The sequence below is a fragment of the Lissotriton vulgaris genome, chromosome 1_1, assembly GCF_964263255.1.
Source record: "Lissotriton vulgaris chromosome 1_1, aLisVul1.2, whole genome shotgun sequence".
NCBI lineage: Eukaryota > Metazoa > Chordata > Amphibia > Caudata > Salamandridae > Lissotriton > Lissotriton vulgaris.
Window position 1 is genome coordinate 120,414,181 of NC_141685.1, and position 17,477 is coordinate 120,431,657.

The following is a 17,477-nucleotide window of genomic DNA, read 5'->3' on the forward strand; positions in this document are numbered from 1 at the left end:
ACGTAGAATGACAGTCGGCTGTTGAGGTATTCTGGGCCGGTGTTGTGGAGTGCTTTGTGTGTGTGGGTCAGGAGTTTGAAGGTGATTCTTCTGTTGTCGGGGAGCCAGTGCAGGTCTCTCAGGTGGGGAGTGATGTGGTCTCGGCATGGGACGTTGAGGACCAGGCTTGCCGAGTCATTCTGGATTCTTTGCAGTCTGCTGATGAGCTTGGACGGGGCTCCGGCGTAGAGGGCGTTGCCGTAGTCGAATCTGCTGCTGATGAGGGCGTGGGTGACAGTTTTCTGTGTGTCTGTAGGGATCCATCTGTAGATCTTGTGGAGCATGCAGAGGGTGTAGAAGCAGGTTGAAGAGACTGCGTTGATTTGGTTGGCCATGGTGAGTTTCGAGTCGAGGATGACTCCCAGGTTGCGTGCGTGGTTGGTAGGAGTCGGGTCAGTGCCCAGGGAGGTGGGCCACCAGGAGTCGTCCCAGGCAGAGGGGTTGGGTCCGAGGAGGAGGATCTCTGTCTTGTCCGTGTTCAGTTTGAGCCGACTGTCTTCCATCCAGTTGGCGGCAGCCTTCATACCACTGTGCAGGTTGGCTTTGGCGGTGAGGGGGTCCTTGGTGAGGGAGAGGATCAGCTGTGTGTCGTCGGCATATGAGATTATGTTGAGGTTGTGGAGTCTGGCGATGCGTGCGAGTGGAGCCTTGTAGATGTTGAAGAGCGTCGGGCTGAGGGATGAGCCTTGCGGGACGCCGCAGATGGTCTTGGTGACTTCTGAGTGGAATGGGGGAAGGCGAACTCTTTGGGTTCTGTCGGAGAGGAAGGAGGTGATCCATTCCAGGGCCTTGTCGCTGAACCTTGTGCGGTAGATGCGTGTGAGTAGTGTGTGATGGCAGACGGTGTCGAATGCGGCGGAGAGGTCCAGGAGGATGAGGGCTGCTGTCTCGCCGTTGTCGAGTAGGATCCTGATGTCGTTTGTGGCGGCGATGAGGGCGGTCTTGGTGCTGTGGTTCTTGCGGAAACCTGACTGGGAGGGGTCGAGGATGTTGTTATCTTCCAAGTAGTGGGTGAGCTGGGTGTTGACGATTTTTTCGATGACCTTTTCCGGGAACGGGAGCAGGGAGATGGGCTGGAAGTTCTTGAGGTCGCTCGGGTCCGCCTTGGGTTTCTTCAGCAGGGCGTTAATTTCGGCGTGCTTCCAGCACTCAGGGAAGGTCGCGGTCTTGAATGAGACGTTGATGATGTTACACAGGTGGGGTGCAATGGAGCTGTTGCCTTGCTGATGATGTGGTGGGGATGAGGGTCGTATGAGGCGCCGGAGTGGATGGTGCTCAGGGTTGTGCTCAGGGTTGTGATGGTGTCTTCGGTGGTCACGCTGGTCCATGCGGTGAGGTGGTCGGTGGGTGCTGGTGGTAACGGTGCGGTGGGGTTAGTGGGGCGCGTCCGGAGATTGAGGCTGTCGTGGATGTCGGTGATCTTGCGGTGGAAGAAGGCAGCGAGGGCATCGCAGAGGGCTTGAGATGGCGGGATGTCGTTGGTGCAGGAGCCAGGGTTTGAGAGTTTCTTCACGATGTTGAAGAGCTCCTTGCTGTTGTGTTTGTTGTTGTTGAGGCGGTCTTTGAAGGAGGTCTTCTTGGTGGTCCTGATGAGGTGGTATTGGTTGCCGATGGCATCCTTGAGGGCTGTGTGGCTATCAGGCGTTTTCTCGTCACGCAGTTGTTTTCCCGTTTCTGACAGGGGCGCTTGGAGGCTAGGAGTTCCGGGGTTAACCAGCTTGCTTTTTGGCTGGGGTCCCTGTTGGTGTGCTGTTTCATAGGGGCTAAGGTGTTGGCACAGTCTTCCATCCAGTGTCTGAGGACGCGGGCCCCCTCCTCAGGGTTGGTGGGGTTGGTTGGGGGGTTGAGTGAGAGGTGAGCTTGTAGTAGTTCCTTCGTGACTTTGCCCCAACGGCGTCTAGGGATCTGTGGGGTGCGGTGGTGTGAGATGGGTTTCTGGAAGCTGAAGTGGACGCAGTGGCGGTCGGTCCAGGTGAGCTCGGAGGCGTGGCTGAAAGCGACATGGGGACTGCAGGTGAAGATGGCTTCGAGCATGTGGCCGGCGATGTGGGTGGGTGTCGTGACGATCTGTGTCAGTCTGAGGGTGGAGAGGTTGTCGATCAGGGTGGATAAGTTGCTGTCATTGTTGTTTTCCAATTGGTAGTTCAGGTCGCCAAGGAGGATGTAGTTGGTGGAGGTCAGTGCTTGCGTGCTGGTGAAGTCTGCGATGGAGTTGCAGAATTGGGGGCGGGGTCCGGGTGGTCTGTAGACGAGGGTGCCTCTTAGGGTGGTCGTGGGGTCCGTGTGAATCTGGAAGTGCATGTGTTCAGCGGTGTTGAGGGTGTCGGTGGTGCTTGTGGAGACTCTGATGGTGCTCCTGTAGATGATGGCAATTCCTCCGCCGACTCCTTTAGTGCGGTCCCTGCGGGTGATCTTGTATCCGTCGGGGATGTCTATGGTGATGTCTGGGGTGGCGGTTTCGTTCAGCCAGGTCTCTGTCATGAAGGCGATGTCTGGTGATGTGGAGTCGAACAGGTCCCAGAGCTCGACGGCGTGTTTGCTTGCGGAGCGGGTGTTGAGCAGGATGCATCTGAGCTGATTTGGTTCCGTCGTGGTTGGTGGCTCGGTGTCTTTGGTGCAGGAGAAGCTGCAATTCCGGCAGGGGAAGGGGCCGTGGGTGCGCTTGGGTGCGGCCTTGTTGCATTTGGATGGTTGTCCGAGGTTGAGTGCGATGAGGGTGTTGGCATCGTACCAGATGTGGCTTCGTGGGTGGTGCTTGGTCCAGGGGTTGTGGCGCTGGGCGCGGTCCAGGCACGGACAGGCGCAGATGGGCTGGCCAGCGGTGCACCCATTGCGCGCATCCACTGCGCGGCCTTGCAGCGGCCGCCATAAATGGAGGAGTGGGAGGAAGGCTCAGCTGGGAGGAGGGTGGGGCTAGTGGGAGTGACGAATCGGCAGCAGGGGGGCGGGGACGCAGGGAAGGCAGCGTTGGGAAAAACCTGGCAGCAAGCGCAAGGAGCATGGGAGGGGGGCGGGGTACAGAAGGAAGGGGTTGGGGCAATTAGCAGGAAGACGGCGAAGCAATCAGGGCGGCGAAATCACCAGGGGCCAGGAACCGTGAGGCCAGGAGCACACAAAGTGCTCAGGAGTACAGGCAGGCACAGGAGCAGCGCACAGGCAGGTCAGGAGGCGTTCACAGAGGCAGATGGCGGCGGAGCTGCAGCGGGAGGGGAGCGACCTACCAGAGGGTCAAGGGCAGCTGCGTGACTTGGAAGCCGATTACTTCCCAATATTTCTCAATTATTTCTCAATACATCCCTTGTTTGTGATTACCTTACAGTGCTCACATTATCATCCGCACTAGAACAGATGGGAGCTTGGGGTGTCTGCTCATAGAAGCTCATTTACATACAAAGAGGGGTGCTGTCTGTTTACAAAGCACAAATTGTTTATGTTAAATGCCTACACAGCACAGGGTAAAGTGACTCAGGTACCAGTGCAAGTGTTGTATGACAGGAGCGGGCAGTCTTAGTTGTTGAGACCTGAATGTCTGACGCATGCATCTTTAAATACTTCAACTGTTTGAGAGAGGGTGGCAGTCTCAAATTCTGGGGACCCAGCTACCAACAGCTCCCCTCATAGTCTTTACTTTTTGCATCCACAGCAAGTGCTGATTCCACCTAAGACAGTAAGCTTTTCAGCTCAGTGGTCGGCTTCCCGGAGTCACCCTGCCTTGTTCTTCCCATACTTCTTTCAGCAAAGGTAAATGTGTCTTCTACTAAAGTGTCCTTAGCTCGCTTTTGGTAATATGACTTGTGCAGTACGGCCTCGTTTGATGGTAAAGCAAAACAGTTCGAAGTCACAAATTTCAAAGAAAAAAGGGACAAGAACTTCAAGATTCTAACCAAGTTTAGATAAAGAAGAATATTTAATAATTGATTGTGAAGCAAAATCAAAAGAATAATTGTGATTTAGGGATTATTAATTAGCAAAAACAACTGCCCCAAAGGAAATAAAGGATACAGTTAGTCATGTATTCTAAACCAAAAACAAATGCAAAAAAAATGTAAATTAAAATGCTGATCCACTGATGCAGTGTTGAAGCCACATATGAAATAGTATTTGTCCTCGCTAGCCATGCTCAAGGGAGAAAGGTAAGTCTAGTCTCCGGTAATGATTAACACTGGAATTTGATGCAAGGGTTTGGAATGAACCAATCACAGAAGGTGACGAGGTGCACAGAAGTGGCTTGGAGTACAAAATTCTCAGAGTAGAGTTGGGTTATCAAGTCAAACCAAAATCTACGGCCATCAAAACGCCTGAAACTTCAGGCAGTTATAACAGGTGTGAAGTCTTCAGAGTTTCCAGGCTATGGATATGGTCCAAGGTTGATGATCCAAACCAACTCAAAGAACCAGCCAAACAAACACATCGGACGAGTGCTTTGGTGTTCGCGCAGGATCATCTCATTCGCTCTAATATTAGCCCAAGTGCTGCGTTCACTTTTGAGTTACCACAAAAATTAAACACCCAGGTTGAGTTAGACACCTCGAAGGCTATTCACAAAGGTACCTTACACCTGTGAGTAATCTATACATGCAAGGATGCTCGTTGAGTAACGTTGCTAGTTTTAGCTATTCACCATTACGAGCATAAAGTTATTCAAAAATGTGGACTTGCACATCTGCACACGCTTAAACAGAGGTGGAGTAAAATGTACAAATGTAACTTACTAGAGCAAAAGTGGAGCATTAGAGAGTGCAGCACCACGAATGGCCAACCACTGGTAATGCAACACCCTGACTTAGAAAATAAGGGAGACAGAGACTTAACAAGCATTGACAAATCAAATAGGTTTCAGCAATTTGAGAGCTATAAACGTTGTCACTGTGAATGTCTTTTAGCTAAGGATTTTTCACTGAGTCCTGTTTTGAAGATGTGTGTTGCAAACATGGTATGAAAACCTCTTTACTCTGGGTGGTATTTATCACACTTGAAACATTCTGACTCAGTAAAGTTGTATTTTATTTGGTGCAATAAATATATCACCAATTACAAACCACATGCAGTAAGGGACTGAAATGTATAAGAAACACCATGTGATGTCACTTTCTGCGATGTCACTTGGTCAAAGGTTATGTGAGGTCACTGACTCAAAGACCATGTAATGTTCACTTCCTATGATGTTGCTGTGCTCAAAGATCTGCTGGTGTGGCTTCCTTCGTTCAAGCTGCTCTGAAATGCTGATATTCATGTTATATGAAATGTTCTGTAGGAGGCTCGTTGACCCTAAATAGCTGATTTACGATGATTGATAGAATGGTAGCAATGGGATTCTGGTTGGCTGAGGTATGCACCCAGGCCAGGCAGGAACCACCGCTCTCTACAGGGCAAGCTAGATACACACTAAAAGATAACCTGTGCTCAACCTCTGATAGCTTTGCACAGAGCAGTCAGGCATATCTAAAGATGTGTCCACAATTGTCTTCACTGGGAACCAAACACCCCATTGTAGCGCTTGACTCTCACAGGTTAGCTGGGAGGAGCAGTCCAAGGCCTACTCAAGGGAGGTAATGTGGGCTAGTAATCACCAATCACTGGTACGCAATACCAACACCCAATAACTGATTGTCCAGTCAGTACCTTCTCTTTAGAAAAAGCAGAAGTACATTTATTTAAAACACACTTCTAAAAACTACAAAATATTTTACAAATATGTACATTGTCAGATGGAACATACATAGATGACATTGTGTAGTCATTGGGGACCCCTTGGAGGGTCACCCAAACATCTCATATTCGTTCAATCATTTGTTTTGTGATAAACACATACCTTTTGCAAAAATCATTACCATTACTGTGATAACCAATAAAACATTTGCAATCATTATGGTAACCCCAGTAAGATTTTTTCAGTAATTAAGCTTGTGTTTGTGTATTCTTTCATGGGTTTGATATCAAAGCTGCAATGGTAAAAACAACCCGTAGAGACCATCACACTGAAAAAGCATTGAATTGCAACCATACAGTCAGTCCCTAGAGGGCATAGGATCAACATCACATTTGTGGATTTCCAGGCCTTCCAGGTCTGATTAAATGCCATTAAATTACCAGTCATCTGGCCCCTAGGGGTTGAAACACTACCGGCTGTAGAGTAAAAGCTACAGCCGTGGGAGAGCTCAAAAAGACACGAAAATCCAGGGGAGGTGATCGTTTTGCAGTCCCCACTAAGAGTGAGGACTCTGACAGTACCTTTAAAAGAAAGGCTGTATTGTGTTGACTTTATGGTGGTGGTCCCGTCATCCTGGGACCACCACAAGCAGAGATATGGGCCAAAAAGTGTTCAAACAGCAAGGCCCCGAAGGCATTATGTGGCTATTTTCTGAGAAAGCAGTAAATACGGTAGCAGGGGCTCTCTCGCTGTGCTAGGGAGACCTGTGCAAGTTTTGTTACTTTGTAAATGTGGGATATTTGTAAAGCGCACTGTTACTCTAACTGAGTGTCCTGGCGCTGTAGACCGCTGGGGAACCCGTCCTGGTTTTCCCTGTGAGATGGTCCCTTACTGGGTATCTCCAGGGTGAAACCAGGCAGCCCTGGCGTCTGTGGGGGGTCGTTGTAGAGATGAGGCAAGCTTAATGCCCAGAGTTACCGAGTGTGTTCCCAGGTTAGAGTAGGCACTGAGGCGAGAATTATCGAGTCCGTTGACCCCTGGTCCACGACCCTGCCGCGTCGGGAATTGAACCCTGGTCCCGGGCCGTTCTCTGCTTACAGGTCTGCCGCCTCTAACCAGTGAGCCACACCTCTCCACGTGTTCCTTCGGTTTTTAAGCGGCCTCGTGTTGCGCTTCGTTTAGGGTAAAGCAGTCAGCAGATGAGACAGCATCTGACAATTGATCTCAGTCTTCAGTTTTCATGTGCGTTGTGAGGCGCAAATGCACTGTATGGCGTGGCAGTGGGGGGGCGTAGAACTGTGTAAGGGATGAGAGAGACAGATGCAGAACATAGGGCGGAGCCATTGTATGGAGAACGGTCAGCAGATGTGACCGCGTCTGACTTTTGACTTCGGGCTTCAGTTTTCATGCACATTGTGAGGCACAAACACGCTATATGGTGGTGGCGGTGGGGGGGTGCAGGTAACGTGAATGGGGCGGAACACAGGGCGGAACCATTGTGTATGATAGCAGTCAGCAGATGAGACAGCATCTGACATTTGATTTTGGTGTTTGAATGGACAGCAAATATTATGAGATCAGAACAAGAATTTCATCCCTGTTTTCAGCGATGCTCCATAAACCATGAGCACCCGTCTCAAGTGCTCTAAATTAAAGAAAAAAGTAGCACTGATAACAAATGCTAAAATGGCAGCTGGGGATGGATAGTAGTAACTGGTCTATGCTCTCGTAGGTAGAGACATGACGAATGTATGCCATGGACAAATGGGGATAAATAATATTAGATCGATGGTGGAGCCAGCAAATGGTAAGTCTGTGAGTGGGCTGAAGCCTATAAAGGAGATAAACATGTCTCTTTGAGACAGCGCAAGTAGTGTCTAGCCGAGACCTAGAAATAGAACCTCATAAGAAATAAAGATACATTAAAATAATGTGTTTTGTCTTTTTTAAAAAAATTCTATTAATTCTATACAAAACTTTTTTAAAGGCTTTGTCCCATCTGAGGCAATTTAGTAATTTAGAGTACATAATAAGAAAATACAGGGATTTTACTTTCAGTGGGATTTTTTCAACAAATCTTTAAAAAAACATTTTTAACATCTTTAAAATCAATTACATATTTAATTAAAATACAAGTTAAAGGTATTGAAGCATTTTGTTCTACATTTAAAGTATATCAAATTAATTTACAATACTATTTAACTTAAAAAGATTTATTTTTTTAAGTTTAAAAAACATTCAAAATATTCCCTATATTTTTACACAGGGAGATTTCCACCCTAGTTGAACATTTTAAAGATTATATTTTTTCTTAAGATTGAACTAAAGGTTTCCCACCTGAAGTAACATCTTGTTTATGTATTAATAATTATTAAATGTGCTGAACACATGTAATTTGACTTTACTAATAATGAATGTTATACTAGTGTTTAAATTTAAAAAATGTATTACAACATTAAAAAAAATGAAATGTTTTCTTTTAAATATTTTTTGCCATTAAATGACATTTATTTAGATTTTTTTTAACTAGTTTTAAATATTTAATTTAGCATTATTTCCTATAGGGTTTTATTTTATGTCCCTACCACCATTATTATTTATGGGAATTTGCTGCAGTTCCAGTGGATGGCCATGTGTGATGTTGGACTTAATCCCCCACTGAGCACAAGTACATTTACGATTGTTTTAGGTACATTATGACTTAGTGACTTTAGAGTTGTGGTTTATAAACAGAAATGGGCTTACTCTTTAGTGGGTGAGTGCCTGTCTTTTCCCTAAACCCCTCCCTAACTCGTCCTTAGTTCTGCCTTCACCCCTCCCCTTTATTTATAAGCATTCCCCATTTTACAGCCACTCCTTCTGTCCCTTCCACATTTACTACTAAAAACTATACTAACGTTCGGGGAAACTGTGAAGTCGGGGCAGACAACTACACACAGAAAAAGATAGGAAAAGCAGAACAACCGCACGTAATTTGTGAAAAGCGTTTTGTAGTTCTTTAGTAGTACTAAAAATGTACAACTCAGATTATCTGTGAGACTCTCTTGGGTATGCTTGATGGGATTTTAAAGCTCGTGAAACTGTCCTCAGCAGATGGGTAGTAGGTTCCATTTGTAACATAAATGGACCTGGAAAGAGGTCACTAAAGTGGATCTTTGTAATACGAAGCTGTGTCCTATTGGAACAGAAGTCATTAGGACTTTTTAGGGTAGTGACAGGAATGGTTAGCATATGGTTGGTCTTGTCTTTAGTGGCACAGAGACACAGAGACTGGAGAATGATGTGGTGGGATGTTGCTGAGAATAATGACCAGTCCTTCCATCTCATTTAGTTTTTTTCAATAATCAGTCACAAATTGCACAGGCATGAACAGACGTTGGTCCCATAGAGTCCTACGACAAAGGGACTTCTGCCGCAGGCACCTGCTGAGGCTCATTAAGGCTGGAAATAGTTTGAGGTTACTTGGATTCCAGATCCTTGGAGGCGTGGCCTCAAAGTTCAGGATCAAATGGACCTTGTGGGTCAGAGCCATGGCTTATTAACACTCAGGAAGCAAAATACACGGAATGGAATGAGGCCACAAATAGTCACTAAGGAATGAGGTTAATTCACAAATTTCTATCCCTCATTGTGCGATTTTCTCAGTAAACAGTTTGTTGGACGATAAATTGATTGATGTCTTTGTGGCTGCTTCATGTGAAGGTTTTGCAATGCTGAAAGCTTCTCCTCAGAGCACCTTTTACTCTCCCACCTTGTCTCTGTCATGTAGAGAGGTTGCTTTTATAACTGAAGTTTTTGTCACACTGAGAGCACTGATACATTTTGTTCTCCTGTGGATTTTCTCATGTTGAATCAAACTGAGTCTCCAGCAGATGCTTCTCTGGCATTAGGCCAATGACAAGGTTTTGCCCAGTGTGAGTTTTCTCATGTTCAGTGAGACCAGATTTCTGACTGAAGCTTTTCCATCATTCAGAGCACTGATAAGGTCTTTGCCTAGAGTGAGTTCTTTCATGTCTAGTAAGATTTTTTTTCAAAGTGAACCTTTTCTGGCATTTAGAGCATTGATTCGGTTTTAGCTCAGTGTGAGTTTCCTTATGTTGAATGAGACCAGATTTCTCACTGAAGCTTTTCAAGCATTCAGAGCACTGAAAAGGTTTTTGCCCCGTGTGGGTCCTTTGATGTACAGTAAGGCTGAATTTCCGGCTGAAGCTTTTACAGCATTCAGAGCACTGATAATGTTTTTGCCCAATGTGAGTTACCGCATGTCGTGAGAGAGTAGATTTCTGGCTGAAGCTTTTCCAGCATTCAGAGCACTGATACGGTTTTAGTCCAGTGTGAGTTCTTTCATGACAAGTGAGACCAGATTTATGACTGAAGCTTTTCCTGCATTCCGAGCACTGAAAAGGTTTTTGCCCCGTGTGGGTCCTTTCCTGTAAAGTAAGGCTGAATTTCTGACTGAAGCTTTTACAGCATTGAGAGCATTGATAATGTTTTTGCTCAGTGTGAGTTACCGCATGTCGTGAGAGAGTAGATTTCTGGCTGAAGCTTTTCCAGCATTCAGAACACTGATACGATTTGAGCCCAGTATGAGTTCTCTCGTGTTGAATGAGATTGGCCTTACAACTGAAGCTTTGTTGGCACTCTGAGCACCTATATGGTTTTAGTCCAGTGTGAGTTTTCTCATGTTGAGTGAGACTAGATTTCTGACTGAACCTTTTCTGGCATTCAGAGCACTGATACGGTTTTAGTCCAGTGTGAGTTCTTTCATGACAAGTGAGACCATATTTATGACTGAAGCTTTTCCTGCATTCCGAGCACTGAAAAGGTTTTTGCCCCGTGTGGGTCCTTTCATGTAAAATAAGGCTGAATTTCCGACTGAAGCTTTTACAGCATTCAGAGCACTGATACGGTTTGAGCCCAGTATGAGTTCCCTCGTGTTGAATGAGATGGTCTTTCTGACTAAAGCACTTCAGGCACTTAGTGCACTGATAAGGTTTGTGCCCAGTGTGGATTCTCACATGTTGAATGAGATCGCTTTTCCGAATGAAGTCTTTCTGGCATTCAGGACACTGATACGGTTTTTGTCCAGTATGAGTTCTCTTGTGTTTAGTGAGGTGGGATTGATAACTAAAGTTGTTCTCACATTCATTGCTCTTATTCAAGTTATTTGTATCTCTAAGTTGGGTTTGTTCCTGGCTACATGCCATCTTAAGTCTGAATCTAATTCCAGGGTCTGTACTTGTTTATGTTAAAACTCAACATTAACTTCTAAACTACGCTGCTAAAGCTCTTCTTCACATTTGCATTCACCTAATTATAGCTTTTATTTGGAGATCAATGTTCTTATCTTTGAAGCCAGCCTATCTAACTTGTCTTATAAACTTTCACTGAGGGGCCCCTTATTTTTATTAAGATACCCCTCATGGATTCATTTTCTCCAAGTTATGCCCACAAGGATTCCCTCAAGTAGAATTAAGCTCATTCTGACTGCAATTTATCACATTTAATTTAGGAGTTTTAAAAGCACTGATAGGGCCTTTGAGGATTAGTACTTACAAGTGAGGTACATTTTTTATACAAGTAATGAACATGGATTAAACATGTTAGGGAGGTTCTCAAATTATCAATAGTGTAACACTGGCCCTTTTTAAGCTTCCTATTCCGGTGAGGCCCAAAAAGGTACAACATTAACTTTGGAGGTCTGGCACACTTGGAAACAACATAGATCAACCCAAGAGACAGAGTTGGTGGTACAAATCTTTCTATATTGTAGATGTTAATCCAGTGACTTTGCTGTAATGACATCTGAGAAGAAAATTTTCAGGTATTTTTTAAAATGCAATGTTTTCTTTTATCCGAATCACAGGAGACGGAGACATAAGCTTGCTCGTGTAAGCTGAGGTTATTAGCCTTCCTGACACTTCTGTCACATCACATCACGTCTATGGATAAAGAATTTCCTGGGAGAGGCTTGGGTCTCCAAGGCATTTCTCATAAACCATCAGGCAGAATTTGCAACACTGAATATTCCCAAGTGCTCTGTGTGAGGATCAGTTGTTTCCAATGTTCTTTGCTTGACCAACCGTGAAATGTTTCCTTTAAGTGAAAATATTCTTATATTTAGTAGCTGCCGTAGATTTTCAATTTACATGCAGGTACAGTTATTATTTCAGAGGCTATTCAATCCCAATAACTGACACTTGGTAAATGTTCCTGGTCATTGTACTTCAAGGTTTGACAACAAATAATGATTGTAAGAAAGTCGATAAACCACTTTCACATTCAGCAGTTTCTTCTGCACCAAATTCCTCACCATTCCTGGTGCATAGAACTAGTTTTTTCTTCAGAGATTTAGAGTGTTTCTACTTTCCTCAAAATAACCCTTTATAGAAATGTTTCCAACATTACAACATTTATTTTTCTTTTTGTTGCTTCAGTGACCTGTAAAAATAGAGTTAGAAATTATAAGTGAGTTGCACTCCAAGGGGGTAAAACAGTTCATGGATACTGCATAGACAGGGAACTTGGGACCACTGAGACTCAATGTCGTGAGAGCAAAAGTAGTGAATACTGTAGAAAGAAACACAAGTTACACATGTATCATGACACAGATTCTCAGAAGCATCCAACACCAACAATTTACTCTTCCTGTGATGATGACTGGCATCAGTAAGGTATTTGTACCTCCTTTAATGAATTATCAGCTGTTGTGTACTCCCCTGCCCATTTAAAGGACTCTGCTATTCCTTATTTCAGGCATCCATGAAGGGACATTTCATTGAACAAAGGAATCTGCCTTGTTGTAATCACTGCTTTAAATGTCACTGGCGGAGCGTGATTATTTTATTAAGAGTGTTTTGGTCACTCAATTCCTTACCCTTGGGTGTGATACTGATACATAATACATACTTAAGAAACATGACTAACAGTGTGCCTCGTGAAACATGTGAGAGTTTGAAACTGCATCGTAAAAGCATGCAGAAGGGTCACAAACTGGTTTGAGATTAAGTCAATCATGACAGAGAGAGAAACCTACTAATGTGCTATGAAAATAATATGAAAGGTAGTAATGCAGTCTGTAGTTTTAAAACAAAATATGATTATGAGAATGCTCAAGTAAAATTAGTCCTGCTTATGTTTTCTTTGAGATGTAAATCCGAGAGAAAGTGATTGCATGTTTCTTAATGAAACGTAATTAGGCTATCCTTACAAGTATAATGAAATGGTGTTTTTATATTATTTCTTATGCATCTCTAGTTCTTTAATGTTTTCAACATTAGCATGTTTTTTCTTTAGAAAATAGTGATTTAGTGGTTTTCCATGTAGGCCTCAAAAATGTATTTTGTCTTTCATTATTTCCTTCGAATAATCTAAAAATGTCCCGATTGCACTGAAGCTACGAGTATTATCACTGAAGTTTCTGTCCTACAGTTTGAAAAATGTACATCCTTTCTGTTAGAATAAAACTGTATTGAGTATGTGGCAAGCTCAGAAGAGAGCGAGTGAAGTGGACACGTTGAGTTGCAAATGTATTTACTATTTACGAAGGGAAGTGATATTGCACATTCTTAACCCTTTCGCTGTGGCGGCAATTCCGCCGCAGCGCTAAGGGGAGAGGGGGTGCGCGCGGCGCTCCAACGCTTGTGACGGAAACCACTCCGTCACGCCCCTCGGGTGGGCTGTGCTTGTGATGGAGTGGTTCCATCATGGCCCCGCCCGCTCAATAGAACACGCCGCGCAGGCGCGGCGAGCGGGCCATGACGGAACCGCTGCATCACCAGCACAGCCCACCCGAGGGGCGTGACGGAGCGGTTCCGTCATAAGCGTGGGAGGGGTTAAAGAACAATGACCACTGAACAAAGGTATTACGTATGGGTTCCAGAAGATTTGGGTTAGAGAACGATCACATCACGGTTACACTATGGATTTTGACCAATGGAAATCATGCAAACTACCTAAAAGTTATTTTGTGGCAGGAACTGAAATCGTTTGGAGGCATAATTGCCCCTTGGGAAAAGGACGGCACGCTGCTATTTTCCCTTGCAAATCCTTGGCCTGACCTGCTGTCGGTCTGTCGGTCTGAACTCTGATTTTTCCCTGAACTGAAATCTCCTGATTACCTCTGCACTTTACCGGCTGGTGAAGTTGAGCAGGTAAAATCTTTCAGCTGAAGAATTTATTAACCGTGGGCAATGAAGTCAGGTCCGCTAGTGGAGGTTGCAGAGATTAGCTAACAACGCATTAAATTGAAAACCCAGAGTTCATGCAAAAACTCTGACTCTGCCACGTAGGGAGTTAGCAACTGCACCCACAACCCTTTGATAAAACAACTTTACCTTTGCATGCTAAAAAGCATATAACCAATTCACAAAAGTGAGCTTTGAAAAATATCAGGCAATGAGAGAGGTGATGATTTTGGGGTCCCCCCTAACCTAGGGGAAGGCCCAAGCAGATTCCTTGAACACAAAGAGCATATCATGCTGAACGATTCAGTGGTGGTCCCATCCTCGTAGGACCACCCAAAGCAAAGTTATGGGCAAAAATACAATGCTAACCAAAGGCTCAGCAAAGCATTATGGGATGAGATTCTAGAGTGCAGTGAATATTATAGTATTAGCTCTCAGTTGAGCCGGGAGAGATGCAGCTTCAGGAATGTTTTGATATTGCATACTATAATATTCACTGCACTCTTGAATCTCAGCCCATAATGCTTTGCAGGGCCTTTGGTTGGGATTGTAATTTTGCCCATAACTGACTGTGCTTGGGGTGGTCCTAGGAGGATGGGACCACCATTGAATCGTTCAGCCTGATATGCTCTTTGTGTCTAAGGCTTCTGCTTAGTTCCCCCCTTAGGTTGAGGAGGACACCAAAATCATCAACTCTTCCATGCTTGCTAAATTTTCATTTTCACTTTTGTGAGACGACTATATGCATTTTAGCATGTAATGATAGAGTTACTTGTTGTTTTACCAAAGGTATGTGAGGTTTCTGTTTCATTAATTGGGATGAGACGGGACGGAGTTACGGAGTGGAATTTCACCGAGTTTTTGTTCAACTCCGCAGAATTCTGCGTAGTGGTACTCCGCCAACTTCGCCTACCCTTAGAATTCATGACTCCGGCTATTGCACGCTGTGCTCTAGCATTCTACTGGGTCCACCTTGTGTCCTGATAAATCTACAATCAATTCTTAGTTTGTATGATTCCAAATAATGTGTTCTATTTTGCAATATGTTTTCTCTCTTTTTCTCTCTTCCTTCCACAGTAGGTGTTATTTGACGATGTATTTGTTCTGAGCTGTGATGTGCTGTGATTTACCTGTATACAGAAGAATAACCATTATTAAACGATTCTAGTGCATGTTTGTGCTTTGACCATTCAATCTGAAGTTTAGATAAAGATAACTTAATAACTATTCCATGTGTTTGTCCTTACTTATTGATGATTTTATTAATATTGTGTGAATAATATTAGCTAGGCACTTCTTTATTACAGATCCTCATGAAAGAGTGGCTTTCTATCTCTAGTTATCTGAGTCCCTATTAGCTCATACGGAGGACCTTAAGATTATGATTAAATTGTAGAGTTTCTATGGGCCAAACTCTGTGTTATTGTGAATTGTGTTGCTGAGGATTGAGTTTACGATGTGGTGGGTAATCTATATCTGAGCTCACAAATTTCACACCTCTTCCCCTGGATCACCACCGTAGACTGAGGCTGTGTCCAGTTGGCTCAGAGGAATTCACCATTTCAAATTATATGGAGGATAAGGACTTACCTGGTGGCCCGGAACTTGTCACACTCCTTTGACAGGACCCAGACACTCCAACACCTAGAAAAAGAAAAAAAACAGCATAACGGGAAAGGAGAGTAAAATGGGATAAGAAAAAACGAATACTACAGAAACAGAAGAATAATAAAAAAGAGGCTATCTTCCACTCTTCTTCAAAGAGACCCAGTGTGGCACTGGTGGTGACAAACAGGACAGGAAAGGGCAGGCTGGGAGGACGCAAAGAGCTGGAAGTCAGATCTAGAGAGAAAGAACACGGAAGATATAGACCAAGGAGAGGATAGAATCATGAGGTGTGGAGGAGACAAATGTGTTGATAGTCAAGGGACTGCTGGGGAACATGGGAGGCAAGCGTGCTGATGGCCCAGTGCCTCCCGACCCGAGAAGGGCCCAGACCTGCACTAGGGCCCCACGACATTCATATTCCTTGAGGAATGTGGCTGCATCAGGTGGGTGCCAGGGTTAGTGGAAACTCAAAAAATGATGGGGGAGGTTTGCAGGAACATGGGGTGGCTGCCCACTGCTACAACGACCATGTGTGGCGGCACGCTTTGCCAGATAAACCTTAGTATTTATAAGAGCCCTAAAGTAAGAGGCAGAAAGAATAAAACTGTTATGAAGAGAATACACTGGCAGAGTTCAACAGTTCTTTATTAGCTTCCAAACCTTCAGGCCAACAGATGATAGAGCATTCCAAATGTGGCAGGACAAAGGAGGAATAGTGGGTTGTACCAAGTAGGTTAATTATAACAAAAACATCACACAATTTAGGAACCCGGAGATAAATAGCCTGACCCTGCAGTATACCAACATTTGTACAGAAACACGCTTAAAACAGCTAGCATAAAAACAAATAAGGAAGAGTACTATGTAAAAGCCATGTGTTTGTTGTATTTTATTTTATTTTTTTAAGATCATAAGCTATATAGCTTGAGAATGGTCTCGAGAGGGAGTCTAATTCTTGAAGCTGAAGAGAGATAAAAAACAGAGACACAGAGATACACAGAAAGAGACTTGAGAAGAAATAGAAGAAAAGGAAACAGAAGGCACTAGGAAACGTTACCTGATGGTTATCTTGTTTATTTCTCCGAGGGAGGCAGCCGCATCACCTGGCCCGTCCCAGAATACCTTGAAAGGAAGTAAAGATTTGCTTCAACCAAGAGCTTATCTGCATCAAACGTGAATCTCACTTCCTCTCATCTTCCAAAACAACTTTCCTTAACTTACAAAGAAAAACAAACTCTTGTTCTTTACAAAACCGTTGTAAAGCACCGTTGGTCTATGATTAAATAGAATTTTTTTTAACCTTTTTATTCTTCTGGTATCTATGACCAAACACAAAACACCCTCCAAATCAAAACCTTGCACTGCAATGGACACGCAATGAACCATGATCACTTGCTGAACAAGGTCCGAGTGAAGACACAGCCCACCAACAAGCTAAACAAGGTCTGAGTGCTCATACAGCACACCCACAGGCTGGACAATGTTCGAATGACGAGACAACGCACCAACAGGCTTAACAAAGTCTAAGTGCCCATTCAGCGCACCCACAGGTATAGGAGACTCTGAGTGAACAGACAGCCCACCCACAGGCTGAACAAGCACTGAGTCAAAATGCAGCCCACCCACAGGCAGAACAAGCACTGAGTCAAAATACAGCCCACCCACAGGCGGAACAAGGTCTGAGTCAAAATACAGCACACCCACAGACTGAACAAGGTCTGAGTCAACATACAGCGCAACCACAGGCTGAACAAGGTCTGAGTCAACTTACAGCACACCGACAGGCTGAACAAGGTCTGAGTCAACATACAGCACACCTAGAGGCCGAACATGGTCTGAGTCAACTTACAGCGCGACCACAGGCTGAACAAGGTCTGAGTCAACATACAGCACACCGACAGGCTGAACAAGGTCTGAGTCAACATACAGTGCACCCACAGGCTGAACAAGGTCTGAGTCAACATACAGCACACCCACAGGCTGAACAAGGTCTG

At 44.6% G+C, this 17,477-nt stretch overlaps 1 protein-coding gene across 1 annotated transcript; it reads right to left on the reverse strand.

Annotated features, from left to right (window-relative positions):
* Positions 1-9,654: 9,654 nt before the first annotated feature.
* LOC147737712 (uncharacterized) lies at positions 9,655-11,085 on the reverse strand. The gene has a single exon (XM_086924966.1). The coding sequence runs from the start codon at positions 10,894-10,896 to the stop codon at positions 9,655-9,657; it is 1,242 nt and encodes a 413-aa protein (XP_086781092.1). The 5' UTR covers positions 10,897-11,085.
* Between the last annotated feature and the right edge of the window lie 6,392 nt (positions 11,086-17,477).

Coding starts and splice junctions, on each gene's coding strand:
- LOC147737712 (XM_086924966.1), bottom strand. CDS start 10,896: ATGGCATGTAGCCAGGAACAAACCCAACTTAGAGATACAAATAACTTG.